The sequence below is a fragment of the Argopecten irradians genome, chromosome 3, assembly GCF_041381155.1.
Source record: "Argopecten irradians isolate NY chromosome 3, Ai_NY, whole genome shotgun sequence".
Taxonomy (NCBI): domain Eukaryota; kingdom Metazoa; phylum Mollusca; class Bivalvia; order Pectinida; family Pectinidae; genus Argopecten; species Argopecten irradians.
In genome coordinates, this window is record NC_091136.1 from 38,433,395 (window position 1) to 38,457,959 (window position 24,565).

Here is a 24,565-nt window from a genome sequence, read left to right on the forward strand (position 1 = left end):
AGGAATAAGATAGACTCAAAACAACGATTTGATGGACAGACAAGAATAAAATGACATATTTGCGTTTAACCCCAATCCACAGAACAGAATAATAATAGACATGTACTTGTATTTTTGAACGCCCGCTACTTCCATACATATACGCATTTCATGTTAAAAACCGTCAAGTTAAAATTCTATTCAACCAACTTGGGTAGATGTTTTGTTGCTTGTGTACGACTGCAGCGCTACCTGCCCTACTACACCTCTTCAGTATGATGTCGATGGGTGTTCCCTGTCACCAACTACTGATAACAGTAAGATATTGACTCTTGTGATGTTAAGTGGACGTGATTTCGCCAATAGAAAGCTGCCTGGTATATTTACCAACTCTTGTAAACAATCATATCTATCGAAATATTGGGCTATATATCTGTACATTGATTTATGTGCAATATTTTGCGTTGAAACCAAAGACTAACTATATTGATTTTTCGTTTTAAATACCAATAAATCTATGATTGAATATCGATATCTGTCCTGGAGTTGAATATTTTACATACTAAAAGGACTTTCATTATGTTTACATATTGAATTCTCAATTCTGGTGAAATATAAAAAGATGTCGGAAGAAAACCAGAAACTATCGTATATTACTTTTCTGTGGTTTGAAATCTTTGGATTAGTAATATTTAACGCAGTACCGACGTTTTGTGATCATTTCAGAGGAGGGACAATTAGTTGGAGAACAGATGGGACTGGTTCGGTAAGTTTAAAATATTGTGAAAGTTTCAGGACGGAACTAGATTTCAACTATATATGATTCATACAGTTACATGTACAACTAATAATTGTTACTATAATCATTAGTGTTGCAGCCATTGGCCATCCGTTACCCTTACTGTTTGTTCATCGAAAAACACGTTTTAGAGTTTCTTCATTATGAATAACGAAGCTCTTTTACTAATGCACTGTTCCAGTATATACTTACGTTAATCTGTTGCGTTACGAATTTTTGTGTAATTATTTTCAGTATCTATTACAATATTCAGACAGAAATAAATGAAATTATTAAATTTAAATTTAAATAATGTACTATCTCAGTTTTGTTTTAATCGATTCTATTATTTATTATCTTAACAAACAAAAAGTCCCGGGAAAAATATGAATGCTTCAGGAAAATAATGTACAAATAGAATTGTTTTGGTATAAAAGTGAGAGACTTTGTGTACAACTGCGGATGAGTGAAAACACATACACTTTTTAAACAACTATGAAATAGTGGATGGACGACATCGTTACAGGAAAATTACAATTTAGTATATTATTCTAATATGGTGTTAAACGGAATAGGAAGTGAAGACATATGATATATGGGTTACATACAAAATGAATAAGTGTATAATTGGAAAATACAATGTATGATATTGAATTTCAAATCAGTCAGAAGAGCTTTGTTAAGATATCACATTTAAAATGATTCACATTTTCAGCCAGTTAATTTTCGTTACCGACTGGCTTATGGCTATGGCGTGGGACCCGGATGTAACAGTGGCCTCCTTGGTAAACCTGTAACAAGATTGCCTAATGACTTCTGGGAATGCACATCCGGCTGTCCGTCTGTCCGAAACATCACTGACGTCAACTACATATGTAGTTCAGTTGACGTTCATGAAGGATGGGAACAAGGCCAGGATAATTTTCAATATACATTTCCAAACTCTGGTCATTTCATAGTCTCGTAAGTTTTAATACGATAAAACATCCGATTCTGGTTAAATAAAATACACAGCTATATTTAGATGAGTGTGTAATCATCTTTGTAATTTTAATTTATAACCCAGTAAAAGCAAAATAAAAACAAAATGAATTTAAAAAACAAAAACAATTGAGCCCAAATACATGGAGACCAAGCTTTTTAAAAACTAAGTAATGGTGATAAGGGTTCCATCAACGAGAGGATGTCACATATTAATTCATTCTCTTTTACAATGCAACATAATCTAAAACCGTCGGTAAACCTAATAAGAGTAAACATCTCACCGACACTAACTCACCACAATGTCCCACTATCAGATACACCGGACGGACCTGGCTTAACGTGAGTTACGGACAGTCCGGGGATTTCCACTTAGAGACCAGAGGAGACATGAGGATACGAAGTGACTCTGGTCAGCCAAACAACAGTCCTGTAACAGCCAGTATGCCTGTCTACCAGTAAGTCTATTTCCTTCCTCAGGGTCCTGTATCAAGATTGTGCCGTATAGTAATCCATTTGTCCATTTACAAGTATGCGCCCACTTTAATAATGTATAATTATGATGGAAGGAAGTGGAGTATTAAGGCTAAATTTGACGCGATTGTCTATGAAATCAACAAAACCTGAGTAACTTTTCAGACTATGCGGCATTACATACTGTAAAGGACACTAAATATAAATAGGGCGTTAGATCATAATCTACCAACCAACCTACATGGAACAAAGCTAAAGTCTACGAGTAATCACGAGTTTTTATTTCAATGTACTTCCTTTGTTCAGTATTTCCCAGAAATTTGTGATTGAATACGCATATCTATTATGATCCCAGGGTGCCGTTTGGGTGTAAGAGTACAATAAATATACCTATTGCGGACCCGGACGATGATGTGACGACTTGTCGGTGGGCTAGTGGTGCAGAATGTGGCACTGATTGTTTGGGTTTACCTCAAGCTACCTTGTTACAGGTAAGTAGTAGTAAAGGATCTTTGACCTATTCTGTAATGGTGTAAATGAATGACAGAACTCCGGCTCCTATACTAGGATCAAACAAGTACTGGAAAAACAAAGGTTTCGTAAACCGACCGAAACAACCTCTGATAATTATAGACTACAATTAAACCAAATAATATCCGAAGACACTAAACTCCTATGGTGGCAGTGTACAGTAGATTTGAAAAAATCAGCAAAATTAAGTGCAGGCTTTAATTATGTACACACAGCTTTTTAACCTTAAATGACATCTATATCAAAGTATATATATTTGTAATCTACACAACATTTGCAATTGTTATGCAGAGTTCATTTTTGGACAAGTCTGCTTTTTGTGGTGTTGTGAGCCTGTAAAAACCATGGTAACCAAATTTGTTTTTTTGAAAAAATGCAAAAAATTGGGATTTTCAACCCAAAATTTCACCCCCTATAGGAGAATTTTTTTTCTTGAACACAGTTTAAAACCAAGCATCACTGCCGTGATAGCGGAACTGAGCCTATTTCGACATAGGTATATCATTAAACTTTTGAGCAATCTTACCTAGTACCCCGGCTATCAATTTCTGCTGCTACAGTATTGAGTTTTTCCATCTTAGACGCACATTCGGATATCCTCTAAACCATTAATCTCGAACCCATTTTGGGGAATTTCTTTATGCAAATGTGAAGCTTGCATATAATTCTCTAGATTGAATTCACCAATTTTAGGACATATACATTTTTTAATTTTTTATGCATATAATAAAACAGGGGCTTTCTGCTTAATAAAAATCTCATTCGGTCTTACTGTACACTGCTACCTATATAAGAACATTCTGAATTCTGAAAAAGATAAGCGTCTTCTACATCATCGACTCAAAAGTGTTTTACACGTCTAAGTTAAATACGAGTTTAATTATATTCCTTAACGATGAAAAATATTTGACATACATGGTCAATAAATCTTCTTATTTAAAGATAGATTAAAAAAGCCAAACCTATTTAAAGGGCCACTACCTTTCCGAAACGACTTTTAATTTTTAAAATAGGAATGTAAAACATGATCAATAATTTTGTAGCGTCGCAGAAGTTATTAACTATACGTTTACTAGCACACTTATCATCACCTTCAGAACTGTTTAATTAGAATAAATAAAATTTTAATTTTCATAACGCGGGTCGTTTTATGTTTCCCGCCGTCGTCCTAAATGCCGCGCGGTAGTTGACTTTCACTGCGCCAGATGGCAAAACAGCGAAATGAATCTCCATTGTTATCGTATATTAGACAGGAAATCTTGCATATGTTTGGTGTTGTAACCTCATCTTAAGCCATCGATATATATTTTCTTTTGTTATTAATGATTTTAAGAAACCTTAAAATTTTGCTTCGGAAAGGTAGTGGGCCTTTAAGATATGGGACGATACATAGTTACTTCTTACCATGTCCTAATCGATCTTGACCTTCTGCAAAGACTTTCCGGGGATTTTAGATTGTATTTAATTTCATATCCATGTAAATATCAAAAATATATATACTGGTCCTTAATAACTGTAGGGATAACGACGAATTTGGTGGCAATACTCACTATACACAGTATATCTACATAATTGATATCGGAACACGATAGATGTACAAATGCAATGGAGATATATGACAAATTACACTAGTGAAATTACAAAAGCGACAATTATTCAGTTCACAGTTAAAACATACGAATGTGTAAACGATCAACTTCGATTCCATTGTTATTTTCTGTTGTTTTGCAGTCACCTTGTCGCCTAGAACTAGAGCCTACACTTACGACAGGGTTCATGGATAACGCCTGGTACAAGGTTCTGTTAACAGTGGAAGATTTACCAACCCATGACATCTTCTTAGATAATACACATGTAACCAGATCACAAGTTCTTAGCAGCGTCCCTCTACAGGTAATGTGATCAAATCGGCAAACATCAACGGATTTCAATAGCCTATACAGTTTATTTAATGCATACACGGCATCCACCAAGTTGGTCATATACTGTCCTCAATTAAATAAATCACTGGAAATTTTCTTAGTACTGGCACGATATGATTTCAATCAGATTTGAGAATCTTTATATTTCTAGCAGATACTATGAGAAATATTTCACACAACGCTCTTAGAAATGGGCCCTGCAGGTAGGACGTTGGAATCATACCTGCTGCCCCTATTGCATGATCGTAAAAGGCGACTAAATAGAGGATCTTATCTTTTCTCTTCTTCCTAACTGACTTTATTTTTCCTAATGCCTCCCTTGGCACCGCCTTACTCTTGGCCTTGAGTTAAGCGTTCGCCCCTGTGAGAAAGGCTCTGGGTTCTGTTCCTTGGCCGAGATACACCAAAGTCTGTAATAGTGGTAGTTTCTGCTCCTCCTTAGCGCTCAGCAAACAGAGAGTGGGACGACTGGTTCGCATATTGTCAGTATTATGTGACCGGTTGGGGTGTGTTGCATGGTGTCTTCAGCGGCATGCTTCAGTGGTATAGCACTGTAAAAAGGCAACAGTTCCACTATACAAGAAGACACAACATGAATATACCGCAGTCTCCCAAAACACACACCTCGCACAAAATACACGCAACACACCGCATACATGGGAGGCCGTCCTTACATGGCCATAGCTGTTGATAGGACGTTAATTAATCAAACAAACAAACAAATTTACATATTTTGTGATCATACCTTGCCCTCACAAATAAATTGTTCACAGTAAACATATTTAAGTGTATATTATATCTGTTGCAGTTTGTTGTACACACGATGGACCGAACATCATCCGCCTGTAGCATTGCTCCGACAATCGTGTCCCCTACACCAAGTGAGGGAACTACCTTTCTGGTACCATCCAACGGAACACTAGTCCTGAGACTATATGCCAGTGCGAAACCTTTTATAAGGCAAGGCCAATATCCAGTATAGTCTGTTTCAGTGTTTTTCTTGTGTAAATCTATTTCATCTTAACCTGTTTCATAGCCTGAACATTGCAGGTAATTGCTTGTAATTTTCTATTTTTGTTTTAGATTGAAAGAGTTCATCGTCTCTACACCGTATGGTGTTGTTTGGTCACCATTGGTTCAGGACATAAACCAGACAAATGTTTGGTACTCTGAGTTGTCATGGAAACCGGACAGCAGTCAATTTGGAGAGAACTTATTTTGCTTCCAAGCAGTCGACACAAATAAGTATGTTTCGGGGGTAAAACAGGATACTGCGCTGTCAGTGGTATGCGTTCGACGCCTACTCTAGATCTGTAGATGTTTCATTTCAACACTATTTATTTTATATAGAAATGCCAATTGATCGTAAAGACAACTATTTCTTTGTTCGGCATATTAGAGAGGTTTGACTGTATACATTACTAGTACAATTTAATCATTGGAATTAGTGTGCTAACAAATCCTGGCTGGAGGGAAACTTTTTTTATCCCATAACTATGCATGTTTCACAATGAAAAAACATGTGATTAATTCCATAGCAGTTGGCTTTCAAATTAGGACAACTTTTCATAGCGCGTTTTCTTTTAAATAGCATTGTATTCACTGTATTAACACGTTGTTTGCTTATTCAAAGCATTTAACAATAAAATATTAATTTATTTTGAAAGTCTTGATATCAGCGTGGCATTAACCATATATATTTTCTGTTGGAATGATATTGTTTTGTTTAAGTTATTATTTAACCAATCATTCCACAAGTTTCTATCAAGTATTTGCACATTTTCGTTTCACAGCATCACGAGTAGCCAGCGTTGTTTTATTTTCATTGCTGATGGTAAGTTCACTTATCCATATTGTACAGCGAAAATATCTCATTCCAAAGAAATATGAACCCAACCATAATACTGATTGATTTACGGGGTGTATGATTTTATATTCTTCATCATATTTGAAGTCGGAAGGAATGCATAATGCACGAAACTAATGAACACATTACTACCTAAAATTATAGTAATCAAATTTTCAGCTGTGCATGTATGTTACTTTATGAGAATTATCCTGTATACATCAATAATTTTTATTTCCTCTGTTGAAATAATTTTTTCTTTGTGATAATGTTTTGTATGTTTTTAACGCCAGCCGTCCACCCATGTGACAGTGGACCATGCAATAACTATGGGACTTGCTCCCTAGATCGGGATACGTTTAAATGTAGTTGTCCTGCTGGCTTCACTGGGAACACGTGTGAATCAGGTAAAAACTAGCAGCTACAAGGCACATCTCTAATAACTGTACTTATATTATATAAATACGACGGGATATACCACGTTTTAAATGTTATAATTTATTGTCAAACAACTTATGGTGTTTGACAGCACATATGTATAAATATAATGTATTATTGAAAATTTGTTTTATATGGAAACTCGTGATATTTATTTGAATAATTAATTGATTTAATTTACTAGATAAGCAGTAGTCTTATAAATTTACTCGGGTATTGCTGAAGCTGACTGCAATAATAAATAAATGAAATGTCCCACTTTTCACAGATATAGACGAATGTGCCAGCCAGCCATGTGCTAACGGGGGTACCTGTTGGGATCGTGTAGCAGGCTTTGTTTGTTTTTGTCCACGTGACTTCACTGGAAACCAGTGCCAAGGTCTGTTCGAAACGTGCATTTTGATATACATTCTTTTTGTATTGTTCTAAATGTCATGATGTACATTTCCATTTAGTGGTTTTATCCGTTTCACTACCTTGTATATGAATTATTCAGGAATAATTCTATTACATGTTGTTTTCAGATAGGGATAATTGTGCAATCAACCCGTGTCGAAATTTCGGCACTTGCATAACCTCTCCTACAGGCTACAGCTGCCAGTGTGTAAGGGGATACTCCGGAACCAACTGTCAACATGGTAAGTTATCTGAGGGACGCAACAATCAACGTGGTAAGTTATCTGAAGGACACAACTGTCAACATGGTAAGTTATCTGAGGGACACACCTGTCAACATGGTAAGTTATCTGAGGGATACAATTGTCAACGTAGTAAGTCATCTGAGGGACGCAACTGTCAACATGGTAAGTTATCTGAGGGACGCAACTGTCAACGTGGTAAGTTATCTGAGGGACACAACTGTCAACATGGTAAGTTATCTGAGGGACACAACTGTCAACATGGTAAGTTATCTGAGGACCACAACTATCAACATGGTAAGATATGTGAGGGACGCAACTATCAACGTGGTAAGTTATCTGAGGGACACAACTGTCAACATGGTAAGTTATCTGAGGGACGCAACTGTCAAAATGGCAAGTTATCTGAAGAACACAACTGTCAACATGGTAAGTATCTGAGAGAGACAACTGTCAAGATGGTAAGTTATCTAAGGGACGCAACTGTCAACGTGGTAAGTTATCTGAGGGACACAACTGTCAACATGGTAAGTTATCTGAGGGACACAACTGTTAACATGGAGAGTTATTTGAGGGACACAACTGTCAACATGGTAAGTTATCTGAGGGACACAACTGTCAACGTGGTAAGTTATCTGAGGGACACAACTGTTAACATGGTAAGTTATCTGAGGGACACAACTGTCAACATGGTAAGTGATCTGAGGGACACAACTGTCAACATGGTAAGTTATCTGAGGGACACAACTGTCAACATGGTAAGTAATCTGTGGAACACAACTGTACATGGTAAGTTGTCTGAGGGACACAACTGTCAACATGGTAAGTTATCTGAGGGCCACAACTGTCAACATGGTAAGTTATCTGAGGGACACAACTGTCAACATGGTAAGTTATCTGAGGACAACAACTGTCAACATGGTAAGTTACTTGAGTGACACAACTGTCAACATGGTATGTTATCTGTGGGACACACAGTCAACATGGTAAGTTATCTGATTTCAAATAAATAAATTATTTCCATTAAGATATAGATTATCTTGGGCTCTGCAAGTAGGGCGTTAGAATTGTACCTGCTGCCCCTATTGCATGATCGTAAAAGGCGACTAAATTTAGGATCTTATCATTTCTCTTCTTTCTAACTGACTTTATCTTTCCTAATGCCTCCCTTGGCACCGCCTTACTTTTGGCATTGAGTTGAGCGTTCGCCCCTGTGAGAAAGGCTCTGGGTTCTGTCCCCTGGTCGAGACACACCAAAGTCTATAATAGTGGTAGTTTCTGCTCCTGCTTAGCCCTCAGCAAACAGGGAGTGGGACGACTGGTTCGCCCGTTGTCAGTATAATGTGACCGGTTGGGGTGTGTTTTGCTTTGTGTCTTCAGTGATATCAATGATATAGCACTATAAAAAGGGCAACCGTTCCACTAAAGAAGAAGACACAACACGAACATACCACAGTCTTCCAAAACACGCACCTCGCACTTCACACACGCTGCACACTGCATACATGACCCTAGCTGTTAAAAGGACGTTAATTGAATCAAACAAGCAAACAAACTTCTTAGTCCTAGAAACGCCCCTTTGTGTCTCTGCTTGCATTGATTTATAACATTTCTTTTCTAAGGAAGAAGGACTAATACATGACACCATAACCACAATATGCGAGGAAATTGAACTTTTGAACTTGGCTCTTTCCCTGCCTCCGTCCCTGCATCCGATAGATAGATTTTTCGGTTGATATTTTTAAACGCGTTCTACTCAACTTCCCAACCCTTTTTGTATATGTTAGGTTGGCGCCCTAGATATGCCTGCTATCCATGACATTTCGTTTCTAGACTGTTACCATGGTAAAACGCTCACAAACACAAGACGTAATTTTCAAAACCTTCTTACAAAAGCAGCTTTCTCGAATACAAATACAGAATATCATATGGATTTAAATATTTTCCTCACTAAGGTTTTCGAGTCAGTTTAGTGTAAAGGTAAACTTTGTGTTGCAGAGGTAGACGAATGCCGTTCTTCCCCTTGTCAGAATGGAGGCACGTGCGAGGACTTGGTTGGTGAATATATCTGTCGCTGTCCAATCAAATACACCGGCAACATATGTCAAACAGGTATGTCATATTACATAATATAGTGACATGGCAAATATCACTTATTTATGAAATACTCAATAACTCTAAAGATATTCTGATAAGGTGTGTTTCTTAGAGCTTTCGGCTGCATGTTTCAATTATATAGCACTATAAATATAAAAAGGACATGAATTCCACTATACAAGAAAACGCAACATGAATATACAACACTTTCCAAAATGACCCTGGCTGTAAATAGGAAGTGAATTAAAAAACCAAAACTAAACATAGCCACTCGTGGAAGATCCTCTATGCTTGGAATTATATGTGTTGAAATTAAATTTTTCGTGATAGTTTGATAATCATCATTTCAAGCATATAGCAAGATATGAATAGCATGGAACCAGGAAAAGCACCCCCATAATAATAAAAATATCGTTTCTGTAGAAATCGACTACTGCTTTCCTAACCCCTGTCAAAACGGAGGTGTGTGTACCAGACACGGAAACAGCTATTCTTGTGAATGTCCAGGGGATTATCTCGGCCTAAACTGCGAAAGAGTTCAGGACAAGGCAAGTAAATAGTGTGGGCACAAAAGTTTTAATGGTCTGTGAAACAATAAACTTTATTTCTCTAGTAACACAGTACTTATATATGGTTGTGGTCATTAAATGTGTTATAAGTTAAAGTTATGTGATCAATTTGTCATCATTGCTCGAACCTGTTGAAGTCCAGTAAGTACATAAGCACATAATTTCAAAAGCACCAACATATTAAACACACTATTCTTAAATAACTTTCAGATGAAATTAAAACTTGAGCAGATATTAATTATTAATCAATAGGGAAGAAACAAGGATGTTGTGACACCAAATGCACGCATTGTCAATACCATATTAAAATGCTATTTAACCACAGACAACAACATTAAACTATGCTTACGATAACTCGCATCATAATGGGTTGACACAAAGTAGTTCATGTATTGTGTACTGTTTCATTAAATACTTTATTTCCTTTAACATCAATATCTATGTATGTAGTAGAATATATGTGTATATACGTTTCAACTAAGCCAAGTGTTTTCTAATATCCATTCGATAGCCTATAGACGATTTCGTTTTGAGCTATAAAATTAACCTAATTCTTCAATCATTATTGTCGATGGAACGCGGATAATTTCGCGTGTTAATTTATTCGATTATTCAGCTTTTAAACTGTTTGTGATACACTAATGTTCGCGCTGTGAAATTATTCACAATTATTTGCACTTGCTAATACGAGTATGTTGACGGAAGATTTTTCTAAAAAAGATACGCCTCGAGTATTGATACTTTTCACTTTACTCTTAGCTAGAAATGATATCACTCCATGTATTGAGTACAACTGTTTAAGTCATATCCCTAATTTTTCAAATAACAAAATATGTATACAGGGATGCAGTTCTCCAGATGATTCGTACTGTATGTGTCATGTGGACGGAAAACCAGTCAAGGTGCCTGTTCCTGCCCCTGATGCTCGGACCAACGGTCTAGACAAAGACGATTTAGAAGCTGGTCTGATAGGGTTGCCTATTGGGGCAGCTGTCGGAGCCTTCCTAGCTGCATTGTGGCACTACTTCATCAGGCCTAAATGTATGAAAGATCAAACCAGGTAATCATGCTAGAAGTTTAATTTTCTTTATAACCTTTTAAAATTTTTAGAAAGACAGTAATATACGTATTGTAGACTGGAACGTTTATGTTTGTGTGAAATCATGGAAATAATCCCCTCTTTGTACCTGTAGTTCAGTCGAAATTAATCTTCATTTTATAATATCATGTTTTTACTATACTATAATCAAACAAAATACACTACATCAATACGATATTGTTCTTAACAAAAAAACTTTATTTTGGGGAAATGATAGCTATTCAATCAAAAAACGAAGAAATATTTCTAGCAGTAGATATCAAATTAAGTAAACGATTTTTTAAGTGCAATTTCATCAGCGTTAATTTGGCTGTTTATTTATAACAATGTATACCAAATTTTAATAGAACTATGAATCCATTCTCGTATATTGTAATCACCACATGTATGTTCATGGTATGTATTTATCTTGTATTCACCACATCTTATTATGTACACTTATATTCTTCGGCGTTAAACTTTCCATATACATATTTTTTAAAAGATGTTTCCAGTGCCGAATTTTAATTTGGCTTGTTATTTCAGGGAATGGAATTTATATAAGCGCAAAGCTTGTTTTCCTATTCCGAAATGTGTTTATGTATTGTATGTATGTATATCAATATATGAATGAAATACTGATTAAACTAATCACCTCAAATGTCGATCCTATTATATGTTTTAGGGGTGGATTTGCACGAAAGCCAGTTCATCGACCAGGGTCATCACTGTCAAATAAAAGTTTGATTGGTCGGACTTCCCCTGTCTCACCCAGTGACGTCACAACCTTGGCCCTCTCACCTCAACCCCCAAACATATACAGAGCAGCATTTAAAGACGATACCACTCACAAGACAGGCGACAGACTGAGTGATGACAGCTATATAGACGGGACAAGAGACTGGTGAATTGTATAATACACCGGCTCCTTTCACACGCCCCTTTAAAATAACTTATAACCCAACCTCTGTTTGATGTATAACCAACCTGTTTGACTTATTTTGGGGTTGTTCTATTTTGGGTTACTAGAAGGATTCATAGTTCTGTGCTGAAATGAGCGATCTTATTTTTTTTTCTCTATTTATTACCATGCTTATTACACACCATGGATACCTTTCTCTATTATAAATTATTACCAAGTCAGGTCACCTATGCGCACACCTGTTGCGCTTATATATAGAAACAACTAACTGGGAAAGATTTCCGTGAATTATTTATAATTGCCTTCAATGTTGCTATGGGATATGAAATTGTGTCATTGTTCACAGTACTTTTTTCTTTAATTGTAAATAGAAACGAAATGAGAGAGTATTTCCTAGATTGTATTGACACCAAACCTCCCACGGTTTGCAAGTAAGGTTTGAGTTATATAGAGGATATTACTTATTTCATGATGAATACCAGTTACATCGAATGAGGTGGTCACTTTGATATTTTTCACGAGTGCGAAGTGCGAGTTTCACGAGTGCGAAGTACGAGTGAAAAATATCACAGTTACCTCTTCAGGAGATGAAATATTAACGGTATTCATCAAACAAGGAATATTCTATTTATTACATTTCTTTTCCCGCTACATTTACAGAAGACCATCACTACTAGTTTTGACAAAGGTTATTCCGCCATAGTATTGTAAGAGTTCTTTGCCATTGCGATAATTACGTCGTATTTTTGTGAGCATAACGTCATATTTCTGCACAAAAAATATTACGTCAATTTCGCGCAAAAGTAGAGAAGTATATCGCTTTTATTTACTTCATATTTCACTGAAAAATGTAAGAAAATGGTGTTCTGAAACTACCTTCGAGGGTTTCCATACATCGACGACGGCGGAAAACATAAGACGTTATCATTGTTTCTTTAAACGTCAACAAAATACATGTATTATTTTTAACATTATTTATTAACAACAAAACAATATATTGAATTGTAAACGCATTAATACAATATATAACAACAACAACTAATACAACCACGGTATAATTACAAATTAATCATATTATTTCATAAACGGGGACTTCATACTTTTTAATTGTACGACACAATAAATAAAACTTTCAATTTGAATTCGAAAGCTTTCGCAATCTATAAGTTTATGCCAAGGTTGGGAAAATTATGTATATAACACATATGCTCTCAACCACTTATCAACACAGTGAAGATTAAAATGAGTTGTATCTTTACATTTCCGTTTTCTCTTTGCTATATAACATTACAAACTGTGTAAACGCAGTCGGTTCACGTGCAAGAATACATACACCGGAACACTGAATTCCGCAAGTTGTGTTAATGTGCATCAAATTTGGCCTATATTGTTTCTGTATTTTTTAATTCTCCAATATAAACAATTTGAATGAAATGAAAATAAAATGCTTGATAAATATTGCATAAATGGAATGAAAGAGATAGTGTTATCAGGAACTATATTTTGTGTACTTTCTGAACTTGACATTATTTCCCGCCAAATTGGAGCCAGATTTTCCGCGATTCAATCAATTGGCCGGCTGTTTTATTTTATTGGAACATTAAATTTTAAAGAAAAAGTCGGTTGAAATGTGAATATAAGAAATAATATTTTTTGTTGTTGTTTACAAAATGCATTTTACACACCAGTAAACAACATTTGGTCACTATGTAGTTTGTATGATGAATCACCAGCTGCACCAGCGTAAATCCTAGCCAGGCCATTAGTTGTGGTGCACCTTACATTATTCCTAGCCAGGCCATTAGTTGTGGTGCACCTTACATTATTCCTAGCCAGGAAATTAGATGTGGTGCACGTTACGTTGGTCTTACAACATTTGAGGCGTGTAGCAGTTTTGACAAATCAATTCGTTTAAAAAAAATTACACATTTACCTGGAAGGATTCTTAATGACGTAATATTTCATTCCTCAGCCATGTGGCCAAAGAAAACGTTAATGTTGTGTATAATGTATATTTCTTAATAGAATATGCAGAGTAAATCAATTTTTGAAGAAAAGGATGATTTGTTTTTTGTAGCATTTTTACAACCGGTAGGACCAACGAAATTCCTAAAATCTCCATATGGAATAGTAATACAATTATGTACATTTATCGATAAATTTCAGAGTCAGATGTCATGAACATCATTAAAATGTTTTAACTATTTTCGGCACCATGCTAATCTCATGATATTACATTTTTTATATGTTGTCGCCATGGCAACTGGAATTAGCAGAGTTTCTGTAAATACTATATCACACATCTAAATATTGCTTGGATAAGTTATCTTAAGTGATGATTCAATGTAAGACACAGGTATATGTGATTATTAAACATAAAATGGAAACATGATTCCAGATAAGACAAAACAAAAATGTCTACACCTGCTGGGACTAAAGGTGGATTTCGACAAATGAAGTAAATGTCCCACTTTGCTTTGGTTTTCTCTTATCTTCAACTGGTATTCAGGCATTTAATTTGGTTATTGTCTCAGCATTTCCATCACCCAGTTCACTGTCTATTTCCGCCATCAGTCTGGACGAGAATATTTTAATGCACCTGTAAAAAATAAAAACATCATTTGATGAATTTTGCCAATATTTAACAAATCGTACAAGAAACTTAAACTGAATTTATTTTCTTTTACCTTTAACTCCGATAAATATTGTATGACGTGAAAGCGTTATACAGAGCCTGATAACGAGAATATAAATAAATCATTTGATTAAAATATTCAAACAGTGATTATCATTCAAACTGCAATTTCTTCCACGTTGTAGGAAACTCACGAATCGATCGAGACCGGACTCGTGGGTTTCCGACGATGGTTATGTCATTGGTACGTACCATTTAAAAGTATTGGGGAAGTATTGATTTATGTAGAGTGAGACTAAACCAGGAGTCGTGGAGATCCAGGCCTCATCACAACGGTTAGCAATAGCTATAGTCATAAGTCGAGCACACCGCATTGGGGACATCCTTTTTTTATTGGGATCCATCTTACCCTGTAGAATCTGTAAGACAAATTAAAGTTGTTTCATAATGGGTTATGTTGGATTTCACGAAGTCTGGTTCTGGAAGTGTTTTTGATGATCCGATTGTCTTCTTGAAATCCGTAGTTTACTGCATCTCTTTTTTTCTAAAAAGCGTAACATGTTAAACAGAATCTACACTTTGATGCTTTTTAATCAATGAATCACTGAAGGTCGAGTTTTTAATATATTTACTAGATATACTTCTATGCTTCTAGAAATTAAAATTGTTTCTGCTGTATATGTTTGCTGATGTATATGTAAATCGTAGAGATAGTATATTATTTTCCAGTAGACTGTACTTTAAACATGTTTCAAACCATGGTTTTCATAAATGATTATATTGTGTCACGATGGATAGTCATTAATCCTGTAGCGATTTACCAATAAAATATTGAAGTTCACGATTCTTCTTTTTTACCATATATCATCACACTTACCTCCCCTGCATTTTCTTTTAAGGCATGTTGTAAAATGTTCGTATATATAGGTCCTGGACAAATGGAAGTAACGTTTATATTTTTGCTGTAAACTTCCGGTCGAAGAGCGTCAAACCAGCCCTTTTAATAAGAAAGAAAATAAATAAATTAATTTAAGACGAGAGAAAACCATTTTAGATTTATAACAAATCATAACAAATCATAGGATTAAACAATGGCTTTACATAATTGTATATTTTACAAATTTTAAGTAAAAAGTCTACATATAACTAGAATATTAAAAAGGCTTTTACAAAATATATGTCCAAGATATCCTTTACATTGCACAGTTCAGTTATTTCGTCCCCGAAGAAATCGGGAACGATAATATGAGCAAATACAATCAGAATTCAAGAATTTGTTCTATATTTCTGGAATAATTTTAGATGGGACAATCAGTATTATAAAATTGTCACTGTTGCGGCCGTCTGGGCAATGCTTTACTTATAAATTCTGTGATAAGTGATGTGATTGTGGATTATAAAACAACCCGGAACCTTTGACACTTTTGGTGTAGTATTTTCTCTTTGGGAAAAAGTACTGAAAGTTCCCAGGTTTTGGTAATATGTATACTGCATTATTACCATGCACACAGTCTATATTTTAAGACTTGTTCAATTTACTGACATTTTACAGACAAAACAGATTATGACTATAAATAATATTATGTAAAGAACCGCGTAGATATTTATTCCTAAGCCCATCCTCACCTGAAGTGCGTGCTTTGATCCGAAATACGACCCAGCATACAAGGCTGCACCTGTAAACATATCAAATGCAAGTTACCCTTTAACAGTATGCACGCTATATGAATAGTTTTTACTTTCGTTAAAATTTTTAATAAATACTTTATTTACCTATTTGTATAGGTAGTTATAACGTCAACATTTTAAGTTAAATATATCACCAATCTACGTAATATAAGTTGAGACGTGTGATGGAGGTTTTAAGGTACATATGTACCTACGTGACTAGTGTTCAATAGACAACATTTAATTAGTGGGTGATATGCTGTGCCATCACTATAGATTTTAATCTGCGACTCAAAAGGTGAAGATTCCTGAGTTGAAAGAAAACTAGAAGTAGATAATTTTACTGTCGCCTTATTTGTACGAATCTTTCATTGTATAATTCATATATACCATTTACTATTACTATGCAATATTCCCATAATCAGTATGATTAAAAAAACCTCAAACTGATAAAAGCATTACTGATAACTATACTGATAACTACAACGATTCGCGATCGGTACATAAGTTCATTAGATTCATTTAAATAGCTACAGATACACTTGATGGCTCGTTCTCTTGCTGTGCTTGTGTTGTCAGCAAACAACGCTATCTAATGGATTGCCGGTATGACAGTAAGATACATCATGTACTTTGTTAATAAGTAGTAGTCTTTTCTCTGCTGCTAGTAACAGTGACTACAATGCTTATTTATCACCATCCGGTCTCCCTCCTGAAGACAGGTTGTCCGTCCATGGACACAGCGATCGACCGACTACTACTCCTAAAGTATTGGAGAAATCTCAATTAAACTTGCTGGCAATACTTATTATAACGTGAAGAAGATATTTGTATTGCAACTGTAGGAGGGGGTAAAAATGTATACTAGTTTTAAGTTAAATCCTTTTTTATACCTTACTCTACTATTTGTAACTTACCTTCACCTCTTGCTCTTACCTACTTTTCTCGTCTAACTGTTGTTAACCCAGCAGACAAGGTCTAGTTTGAGAAAGCTTACCTAGTTTACCAGCCACGCTGCTGGTCACTACAATGTGTCCCTGGCTCCTGGACACCATGTGTGGCAGTACTGCTCTGGTTAAGGACACTGGTCCTAGGACATTGACCGCCAGGAGCTCCTGGTCCACGGCCATGGAAGTTGTTGTCCATTCACCCTTGTTGGTGCGACCAGCATTATTGACCAATATATCAATCTGTGTAGGAGAAATAAGCAATTGACAATGAGACATAAAAGAGAATGTCATGAAGCCCAATTAACCTTAAAATCTGCAGTATGTACGTTTTGCAATTTAAGTCACGATCTAATTTCTCAAATAAGCGAAAATATCACTTCAAATGCTGAATTCATTGATGCGTAAAAAGTATTACTTGAAAACAAATCGGCAACTGCTTTAAATACGACTTAGCTAGTAGGGAGATATCAGCACGCGATATATTAATTGGTTTGTTTTGGTATAGTCTAATCCCAAAAACTGAGCAGTATACAGCCGCATAATTAAACTCAAGTGGAAGTGTGTTATCAGTATGTCATTTGACATTATATACTCACCCTTTGAAAAGTTTTCAATACTTGTTGAACGGCTGCTTCGTGATCGCAAAATTCTTTTATATCGAGTTTTAAAACTAACACGTCCTCATGATTTAGACATCCAACACCTAAAAGTGAGAACAATAAGAAACATTTATACCAAAATGCGTAAACATCCATAAGCATACTGCGAGGATTTTTAAGATTCTCAAATAAAATATATCAAATAAAATATCGAAAAATGAGAAAAATTATCAAAGATTTTCGTGAGGAAAAAAAATCACAATGGAACTTAAGGCTTCATCAACGGCGTCGTCATACAAAATAAGGCCAAAATTGTGTTTAGCTAGACATGTAATTTCTTTTTTGTAATTTGAAGAGAAACTTACGGATGCATTCCGACTTGACCCTTTCTAGTTCCTCTTCCCGCCTCGCTGATAAAACTAGACGACATTGTGCTCGCGCCATTTCGTAAGCAAGAGCTTCCCCAATGCCACTAGAGGCTCCTGTTATCCAGACAACTTTGCCAGCCAGGCATTCTAAATAGATACAGAAACTATTGTACCATCGAAAGGTAATGCCGGTATTTATAGAGTTGTATATTCATTGGGGTAGCAAAAAGAATCTCGATCAATAATAAAATTGAAATTTACAATTGAAAATTGGTAAAACAGGAGCAAACTATAAAGGAAATATTTGTGAGAAACTTCTATAATAGTTCAAAAAGAAATGGACCAAATGATCCGGAAAAGTGAGCGTTTAATGTTTTATTGAAATACAACATGGTTCAATCAAACGAAATATATTTCCAATTTCTTTACTAACAAACAACTTACACATACCTTGAGATTTGCCGAATCTTTCCATTAACTGAAGGAATATATCACTGTCTCCCGACAAAAGCATTATGAAGAAAACTACGACAGATAATGCTGCCAGTCCGTTAACAAGATAAAGCCAGTCCATGGCCGGTGGTCCGGAGTAACAGATTGGATATAGCGTAGTTACAGCTAGGTTACTGACATTGGAATTCTGCAAAGATAAACGCAATGATAAATCGATAATATCCGATAACATTGAGAGGTAGCAACATTGCATGTTTGCTAATTGCTGTCGATGCATTTTAAATATGCTTGTGTAATCACATTTAACACAATGTCCCGCGGAATGATTCATTGTGTTTTGGTAGTCTGTAACATTGATGGAATAGGACTTGCTGTCTAAGACATCCCATAGGTTAAGTTAGGCATACATGCAAATGATGTCTCATTCCAACCTGGCGACCGAACATAAATGACAATACGCTGCATTCTTCCTAGAAATGTATGAGATACGTTTCCTTTTCGGTGAAGCTGATGTATAAGTGAAGCCTTTCGGAGGAGTTGATAAAACTTACTGATGTTGATGTTGTTGCGGTATACATCCGTGATATTTCCCCAGTTCGTTTGTTGTATAGAAATGATGTGTAAATCATGAAAGTTCGTTGCGCCGTGATGAACGTGGCTTTTGCAGCAAGATTATAGATTTACTACATCTATCTGCATCTTTATGTTTTTAAATAAACATATCTATCAACATACCTTCAAGTGTATAATGACGGTCATTACAATACTTCAAACCAAAAATAACTCCACACAATACGCTTTAATGCTCTCTCACCGACATGTCAGACATGACTGCTCACCATTAAAACATTAAAATCTAAAAATGTGCTGAATGACGATATTTCTGACGTTTGTCATTGCTAAACTATAACCTTTCATACAACCCAATACCAATTCGTCGATATTTTAAAACAAATTAACTTTAAGCATTTTAGGAATGAATCGGCAGAACTTTGTCTATCATCAAATTCTCTTTTTTGCACTGACAATTTCTAAAGGTTTTATCGACATCGTGACATACCCATAATGATCATTTTCCTCTCGTTCATTCTAATGCAGAAAGTACAGGTCCATTTATCATTTTACATTTTTTTTTTAAATATTTTTTTTTTCGGCCTATTTCTTCACAAACGACATTGGATGGATAATCATTTGTATACATGTAAAATAACATATAAATAGTTATAACAGCTGTTGTACAAACGTGTATGAAATATCATTTGTTAAAGTATGTTTATATATATGTCAATTTAACTGTGAAAAGACAACGATAAATAAACATAGATGTTTACAGGTGGTGTTCAAGGTTATGTTAAGAATCCTATAGAAACTGCCCACAGTTCTTTCAATTTTGCACATTGAAAGTGCTACTAGTTGTTCATCTAAAATATCATTTCTTTTTCTCTTTTTTGTTATTAAAAAAGACCCAAAGAACTAACTCCACAAACATGTCAAAATAGGTTATCCTTTAATATTTTACAGTTTTTATTCATAAATCATTTGAGTAGATTGCATACTTTATATCTGGACCATGTTTTTACAGATTTGAAAATATCATTTCAAGCCCTTTTAGACCTATTCAAAAAAGACAAAAAGCATATTTAAATCAGTTATGCGCCTTGACCTTTAACACTGCATTTAAAAGAAATCGGAGCGTGGGCGTATTTTGCAACCCCAAATTTCAAAATATATAAAACTGATATCAATATGTAATACGTATGTCTATAAAAAAAAACGAGTACCTTTTGATACAAGAATCCACGGGAATATTTTCCATTCAAAGAAAATCGTGAATCTGTTTTGCAATTTCGTAACATTTTCCGTGTTAACTGGTGAATGTGTCTGTACTTGGCTATTTCGTAACAGTTTCCGTGGTAACTGGTTAATGCATCTGCACTTGGCTATTTCGTAACAGTTTCCGTGGTAACTGGTGAATGTGTCTGTTCTTGGTTATTTCGTAACAGTTTTCTTGGTAGCTGCGCCTTTTCGTAAGCAGTTTCTATGGTGTCACTTATTTCTAAGAACTTTTTACCATATTGTTGACCTATTTATGTGATAACCTTGACCTACTAACCTTGATCGTATGACTTATTTTTGTTGAAGCATGGTGTTCTAGCAGCCTTTGTTTAATGATCCATTTAATATCTGTTCAGTGTGATATTATTTACACGTGAATGAATAAAAACTTTATATTATTAAACTTTCTTTACTAAACAGTACTTACTATAGTACATATATATATGTATCTAGTCATAAGCAATTAGGAAAATTACCATGTTTTTTTTTACTTCTGGGTTCAAAATAATCCCTGGCTAACTAACTTTCCCATTAACATTTTATCTTTTTCTGTCACTCCTTGTGTCTTGTTAAGAATTAGACAGAGATGTTTACAGGGAGTAAAAGAAACAAGGAAATATTCATAAATGGAATCGATTAATATGATCAGCATACGCTTCAACTGATACAAAAGCATTAATGATATGGAATGATATGCAGGCTACTGCGGAATAATGTAAGAATATTGATCTCATATCTAAAAGCAATCCCCTCCCTGGATCTGTAAGTTGGTATCAATTTCCACCTTATATTAGTACACACGTTATGTGGTTGTTTTAAGTAGTTGTGTGTGGATATAAGCTAACCACAGGCTGACCGCATAGCACTAAATATAAACACGATAATAAATGGCATGATATAATATGATACGAATTTCCTATATTGATACAACTATTACAAGGGGAACATTTCCTAAAGACCCCGTCAACTACCTACAACGTATTACTAACCAGACATTATCATAAATAACGTGATCATTTGTGGAATTCCTTACGTAAAAATATTCGTGAATTCTCCGTTTGGGTTTCCCGTCACCACATGACACATGTAAGATATAGGCTAGCGGTATAAATAATGTTAGATAGCACAGACTTTTTATTGTTGTGACAGGCTCACATAATTGGTTGTCCCAGTTGTCTATATGCATGGATAATCGGAAGCCCTGGAGTATCGAGGATGGGATAAGGATAGGCCTAGGGATGGGGATATGTGTTACAGACTGCATCAAAATCACCAAAGGTCGTATATCACATTGAAACTGACTTTTGAACACTAAATTCGACCGAAGGCCTAGGATACATAATGTTTCAAACGATGGCAAAATATCACTGTAGGAGTGGAAAAAAAATCATAAATTTCGCCTTGATTTGAGCGTAAACAATATATATGTGATCGTAATATCTAGAACGAATGTATCACTCATTTTACACTATAATATGAATTAGCCTATTTTCACGTATTTAGAGGCCGACTTGAATTCGCGAAAACATATTTCAGCAAAAAAGATTAAACTTTAAATGCAGTTTGGCACGAAATCGCCAAATTAACTTGCTACTTTTTTTATTTACCCGTTTTTTGACTCTTCGAGATATTTATATTTAAAACGCACAAAGAAATTATTTAACCTTTCACTTGATTTTATCAAAATGTTTACTCAAAATATTTTTATAGTGTTTTAAGTGAAGATAAACAACACACATTAGATACAAATAACACAGGAAATTGATGGGTTTTTCCAGAAATCGTTTTAGTCCGTTTCCTTTTAGTCCAATCAAATTTAAATGGTATCTAGTGGGAGAATGAATTATCATACTTGGATATACATGTACATTTAATTTTTTTGGGAAAATATGATTTACTCAGATAAAAAAAATGTACGAAAGGAAGGTATCATATGCCGTTATTCACATATCAATACAAATAGGACTGCTGTGTTGCAAACCCTCATTGGTTAATGTCGTAAACAAAATATTAAAATGTGATGCCCGCTTTTGTAATCATTGACAAAACATGTGGTTATTTTCATATCTAAACAGTGGATCTTTGTTGTTACGGGTTCTCATGGTGGTGATGAGATACCGATTAGAGGACAGATACTGCCGAAGGTATTGAACGAAGGCTTCCATTCCTGTTGGGACGATAAGAAATCATGACGATAGCATGCATTGCCTGCATGTTTGTAGATTTGGACGAGTTTTACAGTGTGACATGATCAACATGAAAAAGGACGCTACGGCGACAATTTGATTTACCTGTCCAGCGTTTCATTGGAATTTCTATAAATAAATTGTGTTTAGCATAACACTGGTTCTTATGACCTAAATCTCAAGCTACGTGTACGTGAGAGGAAATTTTGATGCTTTTAACCATGGTGTCATGGAAAATATGCAAAATAGATTATTATCATCTCAAAATTGCTAACTTCAAACAAATTATCCCCGATTCTACAACAAAGTATCAGTAAAACTATTCCTAAGTCCGTCAAAAAACATTCTAAATACTTGTGAATAATATTTGTTGAAATATTCCCTGATCCATCATGTTTGTTTTCATTCTTTATTTTAGATACAATTCCTTCAATAAGTTTACTTTAATTTTTCAGAAGTTTTATATTTTAGTTGAAATATACTTGGACTCTTACATAATTCAAGAAAGAACTGATACCAGATCTGTCTGGTCTCGATTCAGTCCTCTATCTAATATATTGTATAGTGTTCGGCATAACTTCATATATACATGTATTAAGATGTTCATCTGCAATGTCTTAAATCTCTCTAATAAATCTCAAATGCGTGTCGTTCAAATAGCTTCTTAACAGAGACAATGGAAATTGTTTATAAAATGAACTTATATTAATCGCTAGGCTAAATCAAGGATATTAGGTATCTATTTCTGAAAGCAATTAATGTCATATTCACTTCCGCACATGCTTGTAAATACCTACGATAGACTTAATAAAAATACCCTGGACAGTATGACATATATTTAATTAAGACAGGGACTATATACTTGGATTTTTTGTTGCTTTGAAAAACAAGTAATTTAAACATTAAATACAATAGGCGAAAATCGTTAAAATCAAAGTAAACATATGTATGACAATATGAAAAACAAAAGTTATTATAGAACACATCTAAATTAATACAATTAATTAAAGAAATAAACTAGCATACATGGTGTAGGTAAACCTATATAGTAAACTCACCATGTTCATAGGTAGATGCGTCGCCTTTGGAGGTTGCCGCCGTTATGGAAGTAAACATGACAACTCATCATAATATACAATAGCTATTTAGGCCATGACTTATAAATAGCCCCGGGGGATTCCCTTCACTTACTCAACTGAATCCAGGATAGGTCATCAGTTACTGGGTATTTCTGACGTCTCCCGCCACAACAATCCTTATTGACTTAGCCTGATAACGGGTAGATTTCACCATCATCAACCACATGGTGTACTGCGTGTGTTGTTTTGTTTACATGAGCGGGGTCATTGGGGTCGGAGCATAGTGTATTTCCAACAATGTCATCATAAACAAATGAATGTGCTAGAACAGTCTAGTATCGTACTTAATCTGCAGCTCACATCTAAGTCATTGAGGTCGTAACTGTTGATTATTGATTTGGCAACATTAACACGGATCAGCGCGTCAGGTGGATTACATATACATAGGTGTAATATTAATGAGTTAATGAAACAAATGCATACTAAATACAACCTTAACAAAGATAACAGTACCGAAAAGGAGCAGTTGCACAGGACG

General features: G+C 35.1%; 2 protein-coding genes across 4 annotated transcripts; one reads left to right on the forward strand and one right to left on the reverse strand.

The window, feature by feature from the left end:
* The first annotated feature begins 532 nt into the window (after positions 1–532).
* LOC138318495 (uncharacterized) lies at positions 533–13,950 on the forward strand. The gene is made up of 15 exons (XM_069260914.1): positions 533–745; positions 1,473–1,720; positions 2,056–2,196; positions 2,568–2,703; positions 4,475–4,636; positions 5,474–5,625; positions 5,749–5,910; positions 6,459–6,499; positions 6,805–6,918; positions 7,218–7,328; positions 7,474–7,587; positions 9,586–9,699; positions 10,108–10,232; positions 11,096–11,313; positions 12,017–13,950. The coding sequence occupies exons 1-15, from the start codon at positions 602–604 to the stop codon at positions 12,237–12,239; spliced, it is 2,205 nt and encodes a 734-aa protein (XP_069117015.1). The 5' UTR covers positions 533–601; the 3' UTR covers positions 12,240–13,950.
* On the reverse strand, positions 13,213–24,246 carry LOC138318496 (dehydrogenase/reductase SDR family member 7-like). 3 transcript variants are annotated; one of them, XR_011207882.1, is made up of 10 exons: positions 24,007–24,130; positions 18,924–19,113; positions 18,471–18,620; positions 18,103–18,209; positions 17,554–17,746; positions 16,515–16,564; positions 15,766–15,885; positions 15,141–15,307; positions 14,070–14,852; positions 13,213–14,030 (listed from the first exon to the last, which is right to left on the reverse strand). XR_011207882.1 is itself a non-coding variant. In XM_069260916.1 (9 exons), exons 2-9 carry the CDS (start codon positions 19,045–19,047, stop codon positions 14,759–14,761), a joined length of 1,005 nt encoding a protein of 334 aa, XP_069117017.1. In that variant the 5' UTR covers positions 19,048–19,113; positions 24,140–24,246; the 3' UTR covers positions 13,213–14,758. The 3 variants fall into 3 exon arrangements, 2 of the variants coding, with proteins under 2 accessions (XP_069117017.1, XP_069117016.1); XM_069260916.1 differs by lacking the exon at positions 24,007–24,130 and adding an exon at positions 24,140–24,246 and having other exon boundaries at positions 13,213–14,852; XM_069260915.1 differs by having other exon boundaries at positions 13,213–14,852.
* Between the last annotated feature and the right edge of the window lie 319 nt (positions 24,247–24,565).

What these genes read in the sequence shown, in the direction of transcription:
- LOC138318495 (XM_069260914.1), top strand. Translation starts at nt 602, where the DNA reads ATGTCGGAAGAAAACCAGAAACTATCGTATATTACTTTTCTGTGGTTT. An exon ending in TTAGCAGCGTCCCTCTACAG is followed by an intron (nt 4,637 to 5,473) that starts GTAATGTGATCA and finishes TATCTGTTGCAG; the next exon opens with TTTGTTGTACACACGATGGA. An exon ending in TTTTATTTTCATTGCTGATG is followed by an intron (nt 6,500 to 6,804) that starts GTAAGTTCACTT and finishes TTTTAACGCCAG; the next exon opens with CCGTCCACCCATGTGACAGT.
- LOC138318496 (XM_069260915.1), bottom strand. An exon ending in TATTGAAAACTTTTCAAAGG is followed by an intron (nt 17,747 to 18,102) that starts GTGAGTATATAA and finishes TCTCCTACACAG; the next exon opens with ATTGATATATTGGTCAATAA. An exon ending in GATCAAAGCACGCACTTCAG is followed by an intron (nt 15,886 to 16,514) that starts GTGAGGATGGGC and finishes TCTTATTAAAAG; the next exon opens with GGCTGGTTTGACGCTCTTCG.